The sequence below is a fragment of the Podarcis filfolensis genome (genome assembly GCF_964270895.1).
Source record: "Podarcis filfolensis genome assembly, chromosome: 4".
Lineage (NCBI taxonomy): Eukaryota > Metazoa > Chordata > Lepidosauria > Squamata > Lacertidae > Podarcis > Podarcis filfolensis.
The window spans coordinates 72503119-72522953 of NC_139607.1; the positions used below are offsets into that span (position 1 = coordinate 72503119).

The 19835-nt window shown below is 42.9% G+C and overlaps 2 protein-coding genes across 3 annotated transcripts in view; one reads left to right on the plus strand and one right to left on the minus strand.

Moving 5' to 3' along the window:
* The first annotated feature begins 5252 nt into the window (after positions 1-5252).
* ZDHHC23 (zDHHC palmitoyltransferase 23) lies at positions 5253-14902 on the plus strand. 2 transcript variants are annotated; one of them, XM_083609217.1, is made up of 4 exons: positions 5253-5985; positions 7675-8385; positions 9417-9584; positions 11730-14902. In XM_083609217.1, exons 1-4 carry the CDS (start codon positions 5843-5845, stop codon positions 11995-11997), a joined length of 1290 nt encoding a protein of 429 aa, XP_083465343.1. In that variant the 5' UTR covers positions 5253-5842; the 3' UTR covers positions 11998-14902. The 2 variants fall into 2 exon arrangements, with proteins under 2 accessions (XP_083465343.1, XP_083465344.1); XM_083609218.1 differs by having other exon boundaries at positions 5860-5985; positions 7128-8385.
* Positions 14903-16811: 1909 nt separating this feature from the next.
* CCDC191 (coiled-coil domain containing 191) overlaps positions 16812-19835 on the minus strand; it is a 30106-nt gene continuing 27082 nt past the window's right edge. The window contains exon 17 of the mRNA XM_083612020.1: positions 16812-18341. Coding sequence (XP_083468146.1) covers positions 18209-18341 — 133 coding nt within the window. The 3' untranslated portion in view covers positions 16812-18208. The remainder of the gene's footprint in view (positions 18342-19835) is intronic.

A 19835-nucleotide genomic window follows, 5' to 3' on the forward strand; every position in this document is an offset into this window, starting at 1 on the left:
CTGATTGTTTTGGTTGTGTGGGTCTTCTGCTGTACGAGTCAAAGCAATTCTACCTCTTTCTAGCACTGTTATTTCAGCTCTCAGGATTTCTCAGGAATTGTCCTTATATGTCAGAGAATTATATTCAAAAAATGGCCAGTCCCTGAATATTTTTAAATGGCAATCAGTGCATTAATCTGACTGGCATGTTGAGTCCATTGAGACTTTTTCTGATTTTAACATTTTACAGTCTTCAGGCCTGGGAATCCACTTGTCTTTTGGTTGTGTTATATATATTTTGTAGCACAGACTAAGACCTTAACTGTGTAACACGAGACGGGGATCACCTTTATCTGCTAAAGTTAAGAACAAGCTTGTAAGCCATTGAAGAACAATAGGCTTTCTAAAGTATACTTCTGGAAGAGTAGAACGAAGTAGAATGGTAGTGGCACAAATAAAATTGTGCCTCAATCTGGCTGTGCTGGATATGTCTGTCTATTAAATGGAACTGACCATGTTTGTGACTTCTATTTTGGGTTTTTTAATTTCCACTTGACGTTCATCGAAAGTGCCTTTATACCTGTTTGTATAGGAAACCAGCTTTAGCAGATGGACCTACCCAGGCTTTAAAAAACTAAGAAGGAAGTACTGTTTATGTACAGTGCAGAAAGAAATGTGTTGGAGCAATTTGTGTCAAACTACTACGTGTTTTTGTAGTATGTGTATCTTTTGAAAAGCATAGGCATTGAAGTTATAAATTACTAGTCAGATTAGAGATAAATGAAGGCCGTTTCTGTGATGTCTCTTTACTTCTGATGTCTTGTGTGCTTTTTGTACTTGAAAGGAACACCACACTGATAATTTTATATGGTAAGAAAATGAAGTTGAAGATTCTGTATATAATACCCGGAGAATTATGTTAACCTTTCTGTGAATAAATATGAGAGGATTCATTAAAGTTGCCAGAAGGTTTGCTGTACATAAGAAGAGGCTGCAGAATGAGGCCAGTGACTCATCTCTTCCAGCATCCTGTTCTCACAGTGGCCAAACAGATGCCCACGGGAAGCTGAAAAGCAGGACCTGAGTGCAACAGCACACTGACCACTTGTGATTTCCAGCAACTAGAATTCAGAGACATACTGCCTCTCGCAGTAGAAGCAGAGTATAGCCATTGTGGCTAGTAGGTCTTGATAACCTTACCCTCCATGAATTTGTCTAATCTATTTTTCAAGCCATCCAAGTTGGTGGCCCTTGCTGCCTCTTGTTGGGAGCAAATTCAACAGTTTAACTATGCACTGTGTAAAGAACTACTTTTTCTTTTTATCTATCTTGAACAGGGCTGCCTCACCTATGAAGCAGGGTGAAGCAGCTGCCTCAGGTGGTAGAAGCCCCTGAAGCAATGCCCCCATGGGTGCCTCACCCACTCTACAGAGCAGTGCTGATTGCCAGTGAGATTTCGCTGAAATTTCGTAAGATCTCATGGAGCACAAGAGATCTTGCCATAGATATTCTGCTGGAAGCCACCCAGAGTGGCTGGGGAAACCCAGCCAGATGGGCGGGGTATAAATAAATTATTATTATTATTATTATTATTATTATTATTATTATTATTATTATTATTTTATTATTTTATTATTATATCGGCATTGATTCCAGCATAGCTTCTCTGCTAGTTGTGGGCGGTGCAGTGATGATGCCGGCATGGTGGGAGGCATGGAAGAGTGGGCCGGCACTTCCCGTTTTACCTCGGGCGGCAAAACAGGATACTGATACATTTAAGGATTTTGTTGTTGGGGTTTTTTTTTAATGTTTTTAGCAATGTGCTTAAATTCTTCTTTAGCATCTCTTATTGGTTGGTAGAATTTCTTTCACCAAAGTTTGTGTTGCTTTTCCTTCTCCTCATTTGGAAAACTTCTATTTTCTAAACGAAGCCTTCTTGCCTGTAATAGCTTCTTGATTTTATGTAACTTCCTGAAGGTGGGAGCTTGGAGATGCGATGCACAACAGCCGCCTGTCATTGGACTAGCATAGCTATTATGGCTATGATTCTAAACATGGTTACTAGCAAGCACTGAATCCAGTGGGACTTAACTTCCGAGTAAACACAGGATTTCACTGCATATCTAAAAAGCAAACAAAAACTCACTGAATAAAATACCAAAAAAATACCTTTTTATGTTTTGGGGTAGAGACCAAGCTAAATTGAAAACCAGGGCAGTTGACAAACTGGAATGAAATCAGATGAGCTGTTAAAGGCAAGCAAAAAGATTTGGGGTAGGGGGTGGGGAATTGAAAGTACGAAGGTAAAAGAAAAGAAAGTGCTTCTGATGGAATACCAGTATAACTGTACAGAGAATATATTGGGATGTTTTAGGAAACCTGGTTCTTGCTTGAAACAGTCATATAAATGAAGCTTCCATCTGTCCTAGAAAACATTATTGAGAGCACCAATCCTGAATTTCTTAAACGCAAGCCCTACTGTGTAGAGCCAGGTGACAAGGTTCTATATTTCATCCAAACTGAAGGGCTGTCTTGTATTACAAACAGGTGAAGGGAGGAAGCATGAGTCACTTGCATTTCCCCTTTTGCTTCTGCTTTGCAATATGAGAAGTTGGTCAGTGCTAATCTATTCCAGTTATTTACCGTAGGTTATTACTGGCTTGGAAGTATCCATGATGCATACCGATCAGCACTGGCAACACTTGTGTTCATACGGTCCAGTACTGGTACTGTACTGACACGTACACCATCAGGACAAATGGCAGCTCAATTACCTGCTTAGGGAAAATGGTTTGCAATTAGTATTTTTATTTTTTTTGCAAATCCAGAGCTGTTAGCCCTGTGACAAAAGTAAAATGCAAAAGGAGCAAGTCATAACTGCAAATGCACAATTCTTGCCAGACCCTTTTTTTAAATAAAAAAGTGGGAGGGGGAAGACATTTCCTAACATGGAAATTAAAAAATAGCTAGTTTACAACATTTATCCTACAGTGTGAGAGCCAGTGCGATGTAGTGGTTAGTGTTGGACTAGGATCTGGGAGACCAGGGTTCAAATTGCTGTTAAGCCATGAAACTCGCTGGGTGACCTTGGACCAGTCACAGTGTTTCCTCATTGTTCAGTGTTGTTCTGAGGAGAAAATGTGGAGGAAGAGAATGTATGCCACCTCCAGCTCTTCGGAGGAAAGGTAGAATATAAATGTGGCAAATGCACTGCTTGTCGCAGCATTTATTTCCAAGGCTTAAGACAAAGGACTTTCTCAGACTAACCTGGAGATGCCAAGGATTGGACGTGGGACCTTCTAAATGAGAAAGCAGATGCCCTATCACTAAGCTAGGGCTCTGCTGCTTGAAATTAAATGGCACATTACGAAGGTGGCTGTTAAAATTGTGCAAATTCCGCTGTCAGCACCAGTAGAAAGGGGGAGCACGGAAGGAGTAAATCTTATTTTTGTGTGGGTGAGTTTTGCCTCACATATTCCTGAAAGAGAACTAATGATGTATTTCATATTAACACTCGGATCCTAAACACAGATTCTCTGAAGCAAGTCCTAGTATGATTTTGACAGAAGTTCTTTTTCCCAACCCATGTATGCCAACCAACAGATATGAAGTGAGACCAATGGAACTGCTGATACATATAATAAATGAGATGCATTCTGAGTATGTGAAAAGTGTTTTTTCTTTTAAGTGACTATAGGGGTTCAGCAAGGATGGGGGTCGTGCTACATGGAGGGGGAGGGGGCTAGCCACTTTTGAGAGGCCATTTTGACCCCTCCTTTTTTTGTAAATTAGTTTTTCAAATATTTAAACGTCCAAACGCGTAATAGGATCATTTGAGTCTGTAATCAGCACAGCTTCTAAAACTGGCCTTGAAACTTCATTTGCTATATCCTATACCTATTGATATTAATCCAGTAGTTTTCAAAGGGAGCAATGCACTGGTGTGGCAGGAGAGGGTGGCAAGTGTTTCAGGAAGATTCAAGGACAGTAACATTTAAACAACACAGTATAGTATAATATCAAAATAATTGTTTTACACTTTCTGGATGCCCCATATTCATATTATAAAGTAGTTGCGTTCCACTTAGATCATTGCCCACTGTACCCCTGACAACCTCCGCTTCTGTGCCTGGCAATGTTGCCTGTTTTGTTAAGGACTTGCATTGATAGGTTAAATGACTGGCCATTTCAGCCTTTGTGAAGAGGCACAGCTTGTTATCCTAAACGTAACCCAGCTGTGTTTGGCACAGTCTTGTCAAACCTTCATTAATTCTAACTTATATAAGTTTCAGGAATTATGGGCAACTTGCACCACAGACTCTGGTACCCAAAACCTGAAGCATGCCCAAGCAAAGTATTAGATTCAATGATTCAATTTGCTTCTGGAGGTATAGGTGCCTAATTTGGGGTGTCCCAAAGCTGATTGTTGTGTGCCCAGTTCCTTTATTTCTATGACTTGTCACAAGGGTGGGATGCTTCAGGATCTTGCATTGTCAAAGGATCGCTTCATATTGGGATGGAGCATGTGTCATGAAATTCTACTCAATAGTGATTCAGGGTAGATTCCAGTGTATAGTTAGCAGAATAAAAACTTAAATATGTTGCAGGATTCCCCCAAAAATAGACCAGAGGCAATTGCATTTCATCCAGCGGAGCTTTACCATGCTGTCAGTTTGCCTCACATTTTCATACCTGCAGGGAGGGTGGCTTGCAGTGTCAGAAGTGCACTTACAACTGAAAGGCAGCAACTCAATGGTGGAGGAACTGTTTTGCATGCATTGTGTCCCAAGTTCAGTTCCCCACATCTCCAGGTAGGGCTGGTAGAAACTCCTGCTTGAAAACCTAGAGAGCCTTAAGAGTTTATGGCGATTTCCTTAGGTTCTTCCTATGGAGTGGTCAGGTCACCTTTATTATAGGGCTAGGCTGGCAACTGGGATGGGAAAAACCTGGAGCTGGCCGCTGAGTACACGGTTTCTTAGGATCTGAACGCTGCCTCAAATTTTGTGTTGCAGTTTCTTTCTCGCCCTTTCCTCCACCTTTACTGAGCTGCTTCCCGAAGCCCCATCCAAACTTCGAAGGCGCGGCTTTTTTCTTCCTTACAGCGACGGAACTTCTGGTGCTCACAAGTGCTTTTTTTTTCTTTTTTCCTCCGCTCCCCCCGCGGGCCTTGGGCAGGGCTCCGTGACGTCACGGGAGGATAGGAAGAGGCCGGCGTGCCAAGGAAGCCGGAAGCTAGGAAAACTTCAGGTCGCGCGGCGAGGTCGCTTAGGGGAGAACAGCAGGGCGCGCCTTGGATGCAAGGCGGGGGCAGGAGGGAGAGAAAAGGGAGGCGGAGCCTGCAGAGATTCCAACCAATCCTCGTTGGCCAAGGAGGAGCACGTTGGGTTTGGGAGCTGCTCCCCCGCCCCGCCCAACAAGAATTCCTTTTTTGCACCTTGATAGCCGGGAAGTTAGAACGCGAGGAGAAGTCACTGGATGCGCATCGGTTGCAAACGGGAGGAGGAGACCTAGGTACCCGGGTGGAGGCGAAGCAAGTTGCAGGAAGGGAAGAACCTCGCTGCCGCCTGGCGCTTGGTTACAGGTGTCAGGTGGAGTCAGGAGGGAAATCGCTGCGCGCCTCTCCCCTTTCGTTTCCTCCTGTCCCTTGGGTTTGCAAAAGGCTCTTTGCTGTCGCCTTGCCCCTTTGCCTTCGCAGCTCGTTTGCAAAAGTCCTCTTTGGGTTACTGGCTTTAATGAGAACTTCCCCTGGAGTTCCCTGCCCTTTGCATGCTGCGAGAGAGGTTCCCCGCGCCTCTTTTTTCCCTGCCCTCCGGTCTTTGCGAGGGCGGGAGGGGCCATTGCTGCTGCTGCTGCTGCTGCCACCATGAAACGTGGGAGGAAGAAAGTTAGAGGCCCGGAGGTGGAGGATACCCTCTGCTGCTGCGAGTATCTGGATCGGAAGGGCCAGAGGAGCCACCTGGCGGCGTGTTTCTGCGAGTGCGAGGACCTCGACGAGGGCTGTGAAAGGTACGCCTGAGACTTTCACCCAGCTGGCACTTCTCATAGAATTGTAGAGTTGGAAGGGACTCCCGAGGGTCATCTAGCAGTGCAGAAATCTCCCAACAAGTGCCCTCTCCCCCGTCCAATTTGAAACCACGTCGGACTCTGTTTAGCTTTGCCAATGTGCTAGTAGTTAGCTTGTTGGTGGCTGCCCTGCTCGTGGCTTGAGTGAGATCTTTCCGTTGTGGCCATTGGGGTGGCCTTTAGCTGTTCCCTCCTCCTGTCTTCAAAGTTCAGGCATAAAAAGGCCTGCATTCAGGGTGTGGTTTCAGAGCTCTGACCCTATTAAGAGTATTTCATCTGCTCCACATATGGTGATTCTGGTAATCTGATCAGATGGCCACCTCTGTTGCTTGAGGTACCTTACAAAATTAATAATGATAATAAAAAAATACCAGAGCTACTATGCCTTTAAACAGCCCCATGAGGCACAATTTCTGAAGAATTTTTTCTTTTCTGTAGAGATGGAAAACCTTACCTGTTGAGTGTATTACATGCAACTCCTAAAGTCCTTTTAGAAAAAATGGTGTAACCATGGGAATTTGGAAGAGTTTTTGAAATTGGCAAATGTCAACACTGGGCAGCAGTTTCCAAAAGCAGGAAGGGAAAAAAACCAAACCCCTGCTATGATAATGTTGGAGAGTAAGGGTTGCTTCTTAATGTTATTTTTTTCTGGTGTGGCTTCCCTTCAAGGACACATATGCAATGAAGCAAAGCTTTGCAAGTGTTCCCTATGTTATACTTGGTCAAGGTTACCCAGTTGGAAGTTGACCAGCTGTACTTGCATAATTTGGGCAACTTCCCTGCAAGACAAACACATATGATTTCTTGCTTGGAAAGAGAACATTTGAAGTGGCCTTAGGCAGGCATGGGGGAACCTGTGATTCTCCAGATGGTCTTGGACTGTTATTCCCTGACCACTTCTGTCTGGAGCTTATGGAAGTTATGTGGAGGTGTTCCAGCCGTTTTCTCCCACAATGATCTTGCTTTAACTCAACAAAACCCAACACACTTCTTTGAGCCGTAAATGTCTTCCATCTTCCCTATTCAGTGTACGGAAAGTGGTGGGTGAACTCATGAGCTCGTGAATCCTTGTTTTTCTATATCAGGGATGGGGAGGCTGCAGCCATTGGACTACAACTCCCATCATCCTTGGTGATAGGCTATGCTGCTTGGGGCTGATGGGAGTTTGCATCCCCACAACGTCTGAAGGGCCATGGTGATTCCCACTCCTATTCTACAGAGAGATTCTTTGCCAGGTAAACTGACCAGACAAGAACTTGAGAAAGTTGAGGGCTAGTTCACAGAACTGGATTTACTGACAATGTGATACGCTCATCATTTTCAGATGATCATTAAGACGATATGATGAGATGTGGCCCCACATAATACTATTCAAATTTCTGGGTAGAAACTGAAGGATTAGGGCCATTTCACACATCCTTTTTACACTTGTCTGTATGCATAATAAAATAATCACATGCATAAGGGGAATAGAAACATGTTCTCATCCACAAGGAGCTGACAATTGTCCGAAGCAGCCCCAAACAGCCCCAAACCTTGGTGAGATCTGAGAGAGTGACAGAAGCCAACACAAATGTATTTCTTGGTCTCTTCAGTCTTACATGAGCAGACCTCTGTGCTTTTCCCTAACAGGTGGCTGACTTGCAGATCTTTGCCCCCGGGAACTCTAGAGAGAATTGCAGACACCGTCACAGACCGCTTTCGCCTCCCGTGGCTTAGGGGGGCTGTAAAGGTCGATATCAGCCTCCTCCCGCCAATCATCCTGTTGCCTGTCTTCCTTCACATAGCAGCTTTGCACCTCCTCTTGTCTCTTGTCATCCTGATATCACTTCCTGTACTGGTGCTGTGGTATTACTACCTCACACACAGGAAGAAGGGCCAGACTCTCTTCTTCTTGAGTCTAGGGCTGTTCTCCTTAGGCTACATGTACTACGTGTTCCTCCAAGAGGTGGTACCCCGGGGCCACGTGAGCACCAGCCAGGTGATCCTTCTCACCTGCGGCTTAATCCTCATGCTGGTGGCCCTGTCTCAAGCCAAGAGAGACCCTGGCTACCTTCCCTGCCAAACGAGCAGTGACAAATCTCTTTGCCAAGGTGGCAACATCAACAATAACAACATCTCAAACAGGAATGACCTGGAGAGCTCCAAGGGGCTTTACACAGCAGCTGTGCCTGACATTGCAATGAACAGTTACACTGAGGGCTATGCCAGTGTGTTGGAAGCAGGGACAGGTGGGATCACGGAGGACTGGTGCACCAAGTGTCACTTGGTTAGGCCAGCCCGAGCTGGGCACTGCCGGATATGTGGCAGGTGTGTGAAGAGACTGGATCATCACTGTGTCTGGTATGTTCCTTGGAGTTTAAAGTTGGCTTTGACATTTATTTTCTGATATCTTTGTTACCAGTGAGTCATGGATCTCCTCTTGCCCCAAAAGGCCTTTCTGCTTTGTTTGGGCTCTTGTCAGTATGTTTAATTGATCTGCTGCATAGTGAGTTTTGTGGCATGTATTGCGTTCCCTGTCTAATGCTTGCTCTTTCCTGCATTCAGTATCCTTTTTCTATAACCAGACAAGCTGAGGGAGTGCCAGATCTCCCCAGGGGAACGTCATAATCTGTTATGCCATCCATCAACAGTTGTAAATATTGTGATACATTAATGGTTTCATTTAGGGGGGTGTACTTTGTGTAATGACGATGGGGGAATCATTCTGTAGTCAAGAGCAAACTTGCACACTTCACATTGGGCCAGTTTTTAAAACAATCTATACTGCTCCCGGTATTTGAGCAATCAAAATATTGGGATGTTTTTTCCTCCAAATGTCTGGGCCAAAGGGAATGGGGGAAGAGTGGCTATTTAGAGATAGGTGCAGGGCACTGAACCACTGGAAGTCACAGAATCATAGAATTGTAACAAATTTCACATTTCGTGTGTGGGAAATCTGTTGGGGTGCAGAATATCCACAGTGCAGAATTTTATAGCTTTCTAACACCTAGTCTTAAGTGGTGCAGATTGTTGTATATTGGCTCTATTTACATAAGCTAGTTTGAAAACCTAGTTTATATGAATCTTCTCTGTTAGCCTGGTTTAGACATAATGCCCAGTCATGGTTTGGTGCCTAGCAAATGAGCCTTCAATGCGTCTCTAGCTGTTGTTTTCCCCCCCTCCCCTGCAGTGTACCCCTGGCTCCTTTTGCAGATTGAGGCAAACCAACAATTGCCATTTTGTCCAAACCTGCAAATTGTGTTCGTGCTGCAAACCATAGTTAACTACTCCTCAGCTGGACATCAGAATACTTAATGTACACCAGAATCTGGCACCTTGTTTATCTTACACCACTTTTCTGTAAAAAAAAGTTTTTCTTTTATCTCTTGGAGGATTAACAGCTGTGTTGGGGAACAGAACCACCAAGCCTTTATCCTTGCACTCTCCCTTTTTCTGCTCACGTCAGTGTATGGGATTTCTCTGACTCTGGACACCATCTGTAGGGGGAAGGCTACCATCAAGGCACTCTTCTACTGTCCTGGTGTGTATGGAGATTACAGGTGAGAGAAATACTCCAATGGGATAAGAAACTACTGATATGGCCCTCTGTCGGAGGGGCAGTCCTCTGGTCTGCCTGGCTTCTGCTATCTTGGCCCGAGGTGCATGCTGGGATGTTTGCTAATGTCAAAACCTTTGTCCTTGGGAAGGTTTGTGCAGCTTTCATAGATTGGCATGCTGAGGCACACTATTTTGTGCTTGTTCGACTTGCCCGAGTGACCATATGAGACTCTTGTGGTTGAAACAAAGATAAAGTCCCGTGTTCCTTTTTGGGTTGTTTTATTTTTGTTCTTTTGCATGGTCAGGTTACACTTTTAACGGCAAAAAGCATAATTGCTTTCTGGGATGATGCACTCTGAACATTGTAGTGTTGTCCTCCTCCTCTTTGCATGCACAAATCCTAATGATTTCCAAATGCCCGCTATCTCATTTCAGGTGCCCCATATCGGTTTTTTCCTGTCTCTGACAACCATTGTTGTTATTTTCTTTCCTCCCTTCTCAGTATGTTTCATGTCTCTTGCAATCTGTTTGTATGCAGCTATGGCTTCCTCTCAATCCAGCCTTGCTCCGCTGAAAGCTCATTATGTTCTAGACGATTGATTGATTGATTGATTGATTGATTGATTGCATGTATATACCAATTTTTTTCTCCCAAGGAGAGACAATGACTGGCCAAAGGTCACTCAGGGGATTCAAACCCTGGACTCCCAGGCCATAGGCCAACATTCTAACCATTACACCATGCTGACTCTCAATGACTTGTGATAAATCTATGAGGGAAATGTATTTCAATCATCTTCTTCCCATCCCATTCTGTCTTTAACATCTAAAGGGAATCTTAATAATAATAATTTTATTATTTATATGCCTCCCACCTGTCTGGGTTGCCCCAGCCACTCTGAGCGACTCCCAACAAAATACTAAAAACGCAATAAAACATCAAACATAAAAAAATGACCCCATACAGGCCCTTGGGCCTAATTATTATAGTTTGGTTTAAACCACACCTTAAATCATGGTCAACTGTCCTAGTACCTAAAATATGACACTGTTTGTGGAGCAGGCAAACTTACAGGGTCAAACTGATTAGGAAGAATGGGGAGTAAGTGCACTTTCAATTTTTACGTACTACCTGGGCCCAGTTCCACACCCCTTGATCGAGTTCCATACTTACACAATTGGATGAAATTAAATACTCTCTGGTACAAATTACACCTGTGGATTTACTTGCTGTTTGGAATTGCCGGACTACAACTTGTGCTGTTTCACTGAGTGCAATCAAGTTTAGAATTTTCTCAAAGCCTTCCCATTTGAAATTAAGGGGATGCAACTGAAGAACATCTAAGCACATGCTGTTTATTGCCCACACATATCTAAAATGGTGAATTTGGTTCTTCCCTCAACTAGTAGTGCTTTTACCATGGTAACAATATAGCTATATAGATTTCGTGGGCAAGGAGCTTTAATATTGTGGTTGTGTAAAGGAAGAACTGTGGCCTTTGCAGAAGGGGTACAGATGTTGTGGTATACAGTTCCCATCACTGATTATGCTAGCAGGGACTGATGGGCATTATGGTCCTCAACATCTGAAGGGCACTGTGCTGGCTACCCATACTTTAGGGATATTCAAATAGCATGCCCAGGGTGTGGGAGATCAGTCTGTAACCTATAATCTGTAACCAGCTGAGTGCAACTACATTGCTATGGGCATTTTTGCAGAGCAGAAGTATAGGGCAGAGAACTGGTTGTTGAACTTGGCAATAATCAAATCCCAATGCTTATTACCTTATAGTAAGGCATAGATCAGGCATAGGCAAACTCGGCTTTCCAGATATTTTGGGACTACAAATCCCATCATCCCTAGCTAACAGGACCAGTGGTCAGGGATGATGGGAGTTGTAGTCCCTAAACATTTGGAGAGACAAGTTTGCCTATGCCTGACATAGATGATGGACTGTTTGAAAAATAATTTTTCCAATGAAATGAGGCACAGCAATTTGCTGTGATGCAGAATCTGAGATGGGAAGGCACCAAAGGTTACCCTCAAAATAGTATGTCAGTCTCCCCTATTCTCTGTAGCCCTACAGCAATGCAGTTGTGTCCCTATTAAAACGGATTCCTTGCTTTCTGTTTCCACCCCCTTCTAGTTCTGCCCTTTCGTTCACCTGTGTGTGGTACTGTACCATTGTAACTTCCGGCATGGGCTACATCCTTCTCATCCAGCTTTTGAACATCAGCTACAACGTGACGGAGAGGGAAGCTCGAATTGCTTTGAAGGAGAACACTGGGCGGAGGCTGTTATGGGGCATGGTAGTTGACACAGGCCAGTACCATCGGGGCATTCTGCACAACTGGATCCAGTTCTTGACCTTGCGCTCAGCCGATCTGCAGTGCTCCACTGAAGACATTGTATGAAAGCAGCTTCCTATCAATCACATTTAGTTAACTGATCATCCACACCTGAAGTCATTAAGGGGACAGGTAGTTCTCATCTCTTAAGCCATATTTTAAGAGCAACGTTTTCTCAGAAACACGCGATATTCCAAATGCTGGGCATGAATGACCTGGTTATGGGGGTGCCTATGTATGTTACCCTCTTAAGTGCTCACCTGCTTAGCCACAGCCGGCTACCAGTTTTGGATTAGCGTCTCAGTCTACAGTTCTATGCGCTTGTGCCAATGGACTGTGTACATAGCTGTTTACAAGGATTATACACATTAACTGTCAGGAACATTCCTGACATTAACCTGGCAAAGAGGTCGCTGCTGTTGGGTTACGGTGCTGAAGAGGTAGTGTATTTTTTCATTCTAGAGGTTTGGGAAACTTCGTGTGCTTGTGCGGACTAATCTTAATGTACCACAAGGAAGTTCATCTAGCCATGAGCTTTAATTTTGTGCTTGTCAATGGTGATGTTGGCCATGGGTGGCATCAAAAAGGGGGCTGCTCTGCACTTCCACCCCCATGCAGAAAAAGAGCAAAATAGCAACAACCTCCCAAAACCAACAAATGATGTTACTTTTCCACACATACACACCCCAACTCTTTGCTTCAGTGGTTCTACTGAGTGCCTTTGTGAGACGTTTTCTTTGGAGCTGTGATTTGTGAGACTGGTAGATAGCAGGGGTGGATTTGTGTATGGTGTTCTCAAAACACTTCAGAGAAAGTATTTGTATTCAATTAATGTCTATTCTCTCCCCATCCCCCAAGTCCATTCAGAAAGGTTAAAAATGAAATCTGTAATTCAGGGGTCAGCATACTTTTTCAGCAGGGGGCCTGGTCCCTCAGACTTTGTGGGGGACCAGACTATATTTTGGGGTGGGAAAAAGAATGAATTCCTATGCCCCACGAATAACCCAGAGATTCATTTTAAATTAAAGCACACCTTCTACTCATGTAAAAACACCAGGCAGGCCCCACAAATAACCCAGAGATGCATTTTAAATAAAAGGATGCATTCTACTCATGTAAACACACACTGATTCCCAGACCGTTCGCGGGCTGGATTTAGAAGGCGATTGGGCAGGATCCGGCCCCGGGCCTTAGTTTGCCTACCCATTCTGTAATTGCTTAAAATAAACTCTTAAATCACTTGGATCCAAAAACTTTAAAAATCACAAAAACAATTGGCATTAGAAAGTACTTAATAATGAAAGAGAATTGAGGGAACCTGTCACTGCTTTGCATCACATATGATCAACTATTTTATTATTTAGGATCCTTGTCTCAATAGTGTTCCCATAAAAAGTCACTTGCTCAATCAGATGATTAGAAAGATTTAAGTTCCATTTAGATAGGATCACTGTGCAATAATGGGGCTGTAGGGCAGGTGGCCTCATTGAACTGAGATAATTGGTAGCCATGGATGTAGAAAATGATTTATTCTGCTTTTACATCTACTGCTTTCTGTACCTGGGTGCTGCAGTCTAAAGCATGTGGAGGGTACCAGCTTAAGGAAGGCTTGCTTGCTGCTGAAATAAGATATTGCAGTTCCACTCATATAATGTTATATGTTACCAAGAGATAAAAGGCAACAGAACTATTCTTCCAAACAAGGTGATATAGACTCAAGGTGAGACATGATGTTTCCGTGCATAATGGTAGCATTCAACTTGGAATTGGAGTGAAGTGGGAATTAGAATTCTCTAGTTTCTTAGTTCTTCACATGGGTTCACTTCTGGTCAGTAAATGTACATGCTCCTCAGACAGTTTGAAATAGTTACATCTTTGGCTGAAAAAGCAGTGTGTGCTATATAACTGGAGACACTGGCTGAGTTCGGACCTTGTACTAAACCATAGTTTAGCATGGCTTCCATCCAGTGCTGTTGAGCTTCAGGTTTGCACTTTGCTGCTCCCTGCAAGTGGAAGGAGTTCAGAAGCTTTGCTTAAAAACTGGCTTCTTTCCATCAAGCTGACAAAGCGGTTAATATTAACCAGTTTATTTGAACAAGCCAACTTGACAACAGAACAAGCACACAAGCGTTTAACTGAAACAGGAGTTGTGTTTTTGCCTTCTGTTTTTAGGGCATTAGTGCAATGCAGCAGATCATCAGTGTGTTCCCGCGCACCAGGAAGTAAAATATTTGCAGAAAGAGACTTGAAATGCACTCTATATAAAGGTTTTTCTCCCTGCTGGTGGTATGTAGGAAGTGTGCAGCAGGAATAAATTAAGGTGGGGAAATGAATAGAAGTCTGGCTGGATCATTATGGTAATCCACACTGATGGTGGTGTATTATGCTGTTAAGACCTAAGATTGAGACATGGGCTATGTTCCAGATAGCAAAAGGTAAAGAGCCTAGCTTTACTAGCCAAAGGGTAGCCAATGTGGTACCCTGAAGATGTTGCTGGCCAACATCCCTCATCACCCTTGAGACCCTGGCCATGATGGCTTTGCAAGGACTAGTTTCTTGCTAAGCCAACGGTTGATTATACTTCTAGCATTCTTCAGGGAAGTTGAAAGGATTACCTTGGAAAAATAAAGCACATTTATATGAAGAAAATGTTGCCATGGAATGTGGCAATAAATGGACTCATGCAGATTTTTAGAGGTTTCTTAAATACTCTTGCGTATTGCAGCACATAAGTGGGAGGTAATGCCTACCCATTTTAAACTGAAGATTTCAGGGAGTCATAAAGTTGGAAGGGATCCTGAGGACCATCTAGTCCAACCCCCTGCAATGCAGGAATATGCAGCTGTCCCACATGGGGATCAAACGTGCAACCCTGGCGTTACCAGCACCATGCTCTAAGTAACCGGGCTATTTTTCTTCCCGTGTGGCTATGGTTTCAAGCTAATCTTCCGGACAGAAATAGCTTCTTTCATAAGTACAGTGGTACCTCAGGTTAAGTACTTAATTCGTTCCGGAGGTTTGTACTTAACCTGAAACTGTGCTTAACCTGAAGCACCACTTTAGCTAATGGGGCTTCCTGCTGCTGCTGTGCCGCCGGAGCCCGATTTCTGTTCTCATCCTGAAGCAAAGTTCTTAACCTGAAGCACTATTTCTGGGTTAGCGGAGTCTTCAACCTGAAGCGTATGTAACCTGAAGCGTATGTAACCTGAGGTACCACTGTATACGGAAAGGTTGGAGAGACACTATTTACTCTGGAGGAGGTGCAAAAGGTATGTACCATATTGACCTGAATATAAGCCTCACTTTCCCCCCAAATTTTGACCGTGGAATGTTAGTGTGGCTTAAATTTGTGACCTTACAAATGTTGGCTTTTACGATATCGCTGCTGAAACAGACATATGGTAAAACGGAATGGGTGTGAGTGCGGAATTTTAAGGGAACGGCTTATATTCACGTATTTATTTATTTTTCTTCTCCCTCCCCCATGAATTTTAAAGGTGCGGCTTATATTCGGGTGCGGCTTATATTCGGGCCAATACGGTAATAACACTTGGTTGGGCTATATCTAGTATGGTGCACAAGCTTCCCTTTCACCTGCTTAATCTTTGCTCATCCTTTCTGTGCCTCACTGGAGGGTTAAGGGGGCTCATCTGAACAGAATTCCTTTTAAAAGCTCTTCTGTATTGCACAATTAGACACCAGTGAATTCTTAAGGACTCGATTTCCTGCGTTGCTGTCACAGTGGTGTCAAAGTCAAACCCATGCAATATGAAAATGCTACTGTGAGCCGTGTTAGGAATAAACCTGATGTTTCTTCCCAGTCATGCATTTATACTTTTCAGAATACATTTTTTTGTAGAGGTGTCAAGTGACTGGAGCAAGACATCTAGATATCTCCTTCATCTCTTTAAAATGGCTAAGTAAAAATTGATTCTTCCCAACAGGCCAATGATATTTCAGCCTCTCCTTGTTTTTAATGGTGCTTTTTTCTTTCAAAGTAGATTGCTTTCAAGTGTCTTAAAATAATTTGCTATGAGAGCATTTTCTCTAGAGCAAGTAATAACTGCCTACTGTCCAGTGTCTTAATCATGTGTTACGTGACTTTTAATCTTGATCTTGAATGTATTTAGCCTCTGCAGGGCAGGATGGTGCAATTACAAATGTTTTTCTATCATATTTTAAGTGACATTTCTCTTCCTGGAAGCCTTTTTTCCTCTGCCAAGCTCTACTGTATAGGACTTGAATTCTATTTAAAACCTTGCTGCAGCTCATGTTTGTCAGTTTGATGGCAGTGTGGAGAATATCTGAATTGCTTCTCTCTTATTTTTCCTCCGATCCCAGGTATTTGGGAAATTGTGAGATATTTTATTATGTGCCCTGCATTTGAGATCAGTCGTTACCACAGTTAAATAAAATTTTGTTTTATAAATAAGTGTTGAGTGATTGTACTGAGTTATTAAAAAAATACTATTCTCTGGGAAAACAAAATACCATCAAATTTATTACGTGCCCTTCACTAGCTGGCCCCCTGGCAGGTTACAATGATTTAAAATTCAGAATTAAAAACAGTTAATACAAATAATCACAGGAAATGGGTGGGTCCTGAACAATATACAGTACATCTCAGGTGTCAGAGGCAAAGAGGTGCATCTTTAGTCCAAGACTGTAGTAAACCATAACCATTATGTACTTTATAAACCTTCTGAATGGCTTGAAGGACCGTCTGAATCAACTGAAGATAGCTAAGCTGGTAATAAAGCAAAATCAAACTGATGTGTATCTTCTTCAGTCTGTTTACTTACAAATTTTGGAGAGTGGGAGAGAACATTAACAGATTCCTTTGGGTCACTCTTGTAGAAATTAAAGTAACAAACCCAAGATTGAGCCAATTTCTCTTTTGCTTTTTATTCTTTTAACCACCTCTTACAGTCACAATTTGTGTGCAAAAAAGGAGGGTGCTAATACGCATTAGTTGTTGAGAACAAACTGGCCAGTTTGTAATTATTCTGAGTGGGGTTTTTTTTTGCTTTTGCTTTTGCTTTTGTAACAAATCAGTACCTTAGCACTACAATTCAAATATCACCTCAAGTGGTATACTACTACAAGGGTTGCCCCTACTTGTCGGTTAAGATTTAACTACGACTGGTTTATTTATACAATATACTATGGGGTTTTATTAATGTGTGGTGCTGTGCTATGAAGTCTGAAGATTTGCTTGACTGAGCTGACAGAATGTTAATTAAGATTCCACATGACATCATGGGAGGTAAGTTATCGGACTTAGAATGTTTTGACATTCAAACTCTACAAGCTGAATTGAAAATCCAGCAACTGAGAGAGCCTCAAATGTGCCTAGGGACAGAAGGAGTTGCAAGGGCAAAGTAGTTCTAATATCAAAACCTCACATTTTTAAAGGACAGAAAGCTTTCTGACTATGAGGCATCTTAATTTGGTTTCCACAAAGTAACTGTTTAATTAACTGTTTTCCACAAAGTGACTGTTCCCAGCAGTGCTATCTACTGCTGTCTATAGGTTATTCTTATATCCCTTTCAGGCACTCTTTCCTTCATTCTAATTGAATGTTCAATTTGGGAGGAATAATAGTTTGTGGATTCGACACCTCCCTACCACCACATCAGCAGACTTGCTGGCTGTGTGGTTAATTCAGTAGTGAGAAAGAGTGAGACAGTGGTTGTCCCTATTTATTGCTTGTTCTTGTGGATACACACTCATAATACAGGAGTTTAGGATAGCACAAGGAAGAGATTCCATGCTTGTGTGTCAGCAAATGGAGTTAATAATGTATGTTCACATATAGGTGCTTACCACAGGAAAGCAGGCAAAGATGGAAAAAGGATTTAGCTGGGAAAATAGAAGTGCTGGCCTATATCAGCTTTGACTGCTACACTTTGATATTTTAGCAGGAGTTCAATAGAACAATTCCTCTTGGGGAATAAGGATGGAATTCAGAGTCTCCACAAGCATTGCAGCTTGCCAGGTGGAATGATTCCCCCCTCTCTTCACCCCAGGCACTGTTCTCCTAACCCCTGAAGCTAATCTCAGGAGGGACACTGGAGGGGGGGGAAGCCCCGTGATGCAAACAGAGATCCTTGCACAGGACTTTCGTGGATGGGGCTTGTTAGGTGGAACCTCCCCAAATAGATTCTATCACACTGGACAGAGAAATCTGTTTGCTAGAATGTCTGCAGATTCTCTGTCAACCAGAGAATGGTGCGTGTGAACTCCTTTCCCCCCCTCTGTCTTCTGGCCTGAAATGTCATGTTCGGAAGTCCGGAAGAATTTCAGCCACTCTCTTCCTTAGCTGTTTTATTCTCTCTTCTTTCTCCCTTTCCTCTTTCATCAAAGCTGGGAATTGCCTCCAGGCCCTGAACACAGTCTGCATTATTCTCCTACATAAAAAAATTGTGAGGGAGAGAAAAAAACCCAAAGGTAACAGAATTAAAAAGAGACATACATACGTTCAATGAAACACACGTTGTATGGAACAAATTCCTCTCCTTATTTATTCTCACATTATTTACAAAAATCAAGAATATAACCAGTTTAAGACATTTTGGTAAACTTCCACTCGTCGCCCCATTTGCACAAGGGCTTCTTGCACAACAGAACTCCCTGCATGCCCCCCAAATCTGTTCTTGGGATTCCCCCAACTTTCTGAAGTAAATTTGGGAGAGTGTGCAGGGAGGGAAAGGTTTGTTATACAAGCAGAAGTCCTTGCTCGAATGGGTTGGCTTAGTTTGATACATCCCATGGATTATTCTGGTAGAATATGGGCCCAGGAATAAGGCCTTTGCTGTTCACCCCAACAGAGTGAGCAGAGAGAAGGTATTGCAGGCCTTTTTCAAGGCCCCATTCCCTCACAGGCAATCTGACACAGGCCACATACCTGGAGTAGCTAGAGCCAGAGCTGATGGTGACTGAAATCAGAAACAATAAACACTACCCTGCTTCAATTTTCACAGTGGCTACTTCAGATTAGAATTTCCAATCCTATGCAGGTTTACTCAGAAAGAAGCTGCACTGGGTTTGATGGGGTTACTCTCAAGAGAAAAACACAAATGTTTTTTGGTTTTTTTGGTACAATATATAACTGCTGTATATAGGCCAGTATTGCTACTATTCTGAAAAGCAAGTGAAATCCCTTTCTGACTTTAGTGTGCTATGCATACACACATATATGGAAGCATACCATAGGAGTATATACAAATGCTAGTAAGAAGGGTAATAATAATAATAATAATAATAATAATAATAATAATAATAATTTATTATTTATACCCCGCCCATCTGGCTGGGCTTCCCCAGCCACTCTGGTTTTAATGGTTTAATACTGGTGCAGCTATTTTCCTCCTCCAGGCCCTACAACACTTACTAAATGCTTTTGTATAAGTGTACTGAGAATATTATCAGAACTATTTTTTCCATAGGAACTGAGTGCTGGGGAAGGAAATTCCATTATCTTCCTGTTCTGTTGGGAGGAAAGGCTGAAGAGTGTTTTATTTTGTTTTGTTTTTAAATGGACAGGTAAGTGCCTTGGTACAATAGTTATTCATCAGGACTCCAAAGCCATCAAGTTGTTCGCCAACAGAGAAGCAAACCTCCCTCCCTCCACCACCTTACTCCTGTGGGGATCTGTGCCAGCAAGAGGAACAGCTGCCTGTGCACAGAGCAGAACTAATGAGAACTGGGGATAATGCCAACACAGCACAACTTGGCTGGAACATCATCGCTGTGGAGGATTGTCACGTAAACTACATAGTTCACAATAAGTTAATGATACTAGCCATGCTCCTCCCTTTTCAAAGGGTAGAACTACACCTTGTAACAGTAAGCACACATCTCTTGTCAGTTTTATTGAAAAGTGTTCAACATGTTTTAGATAC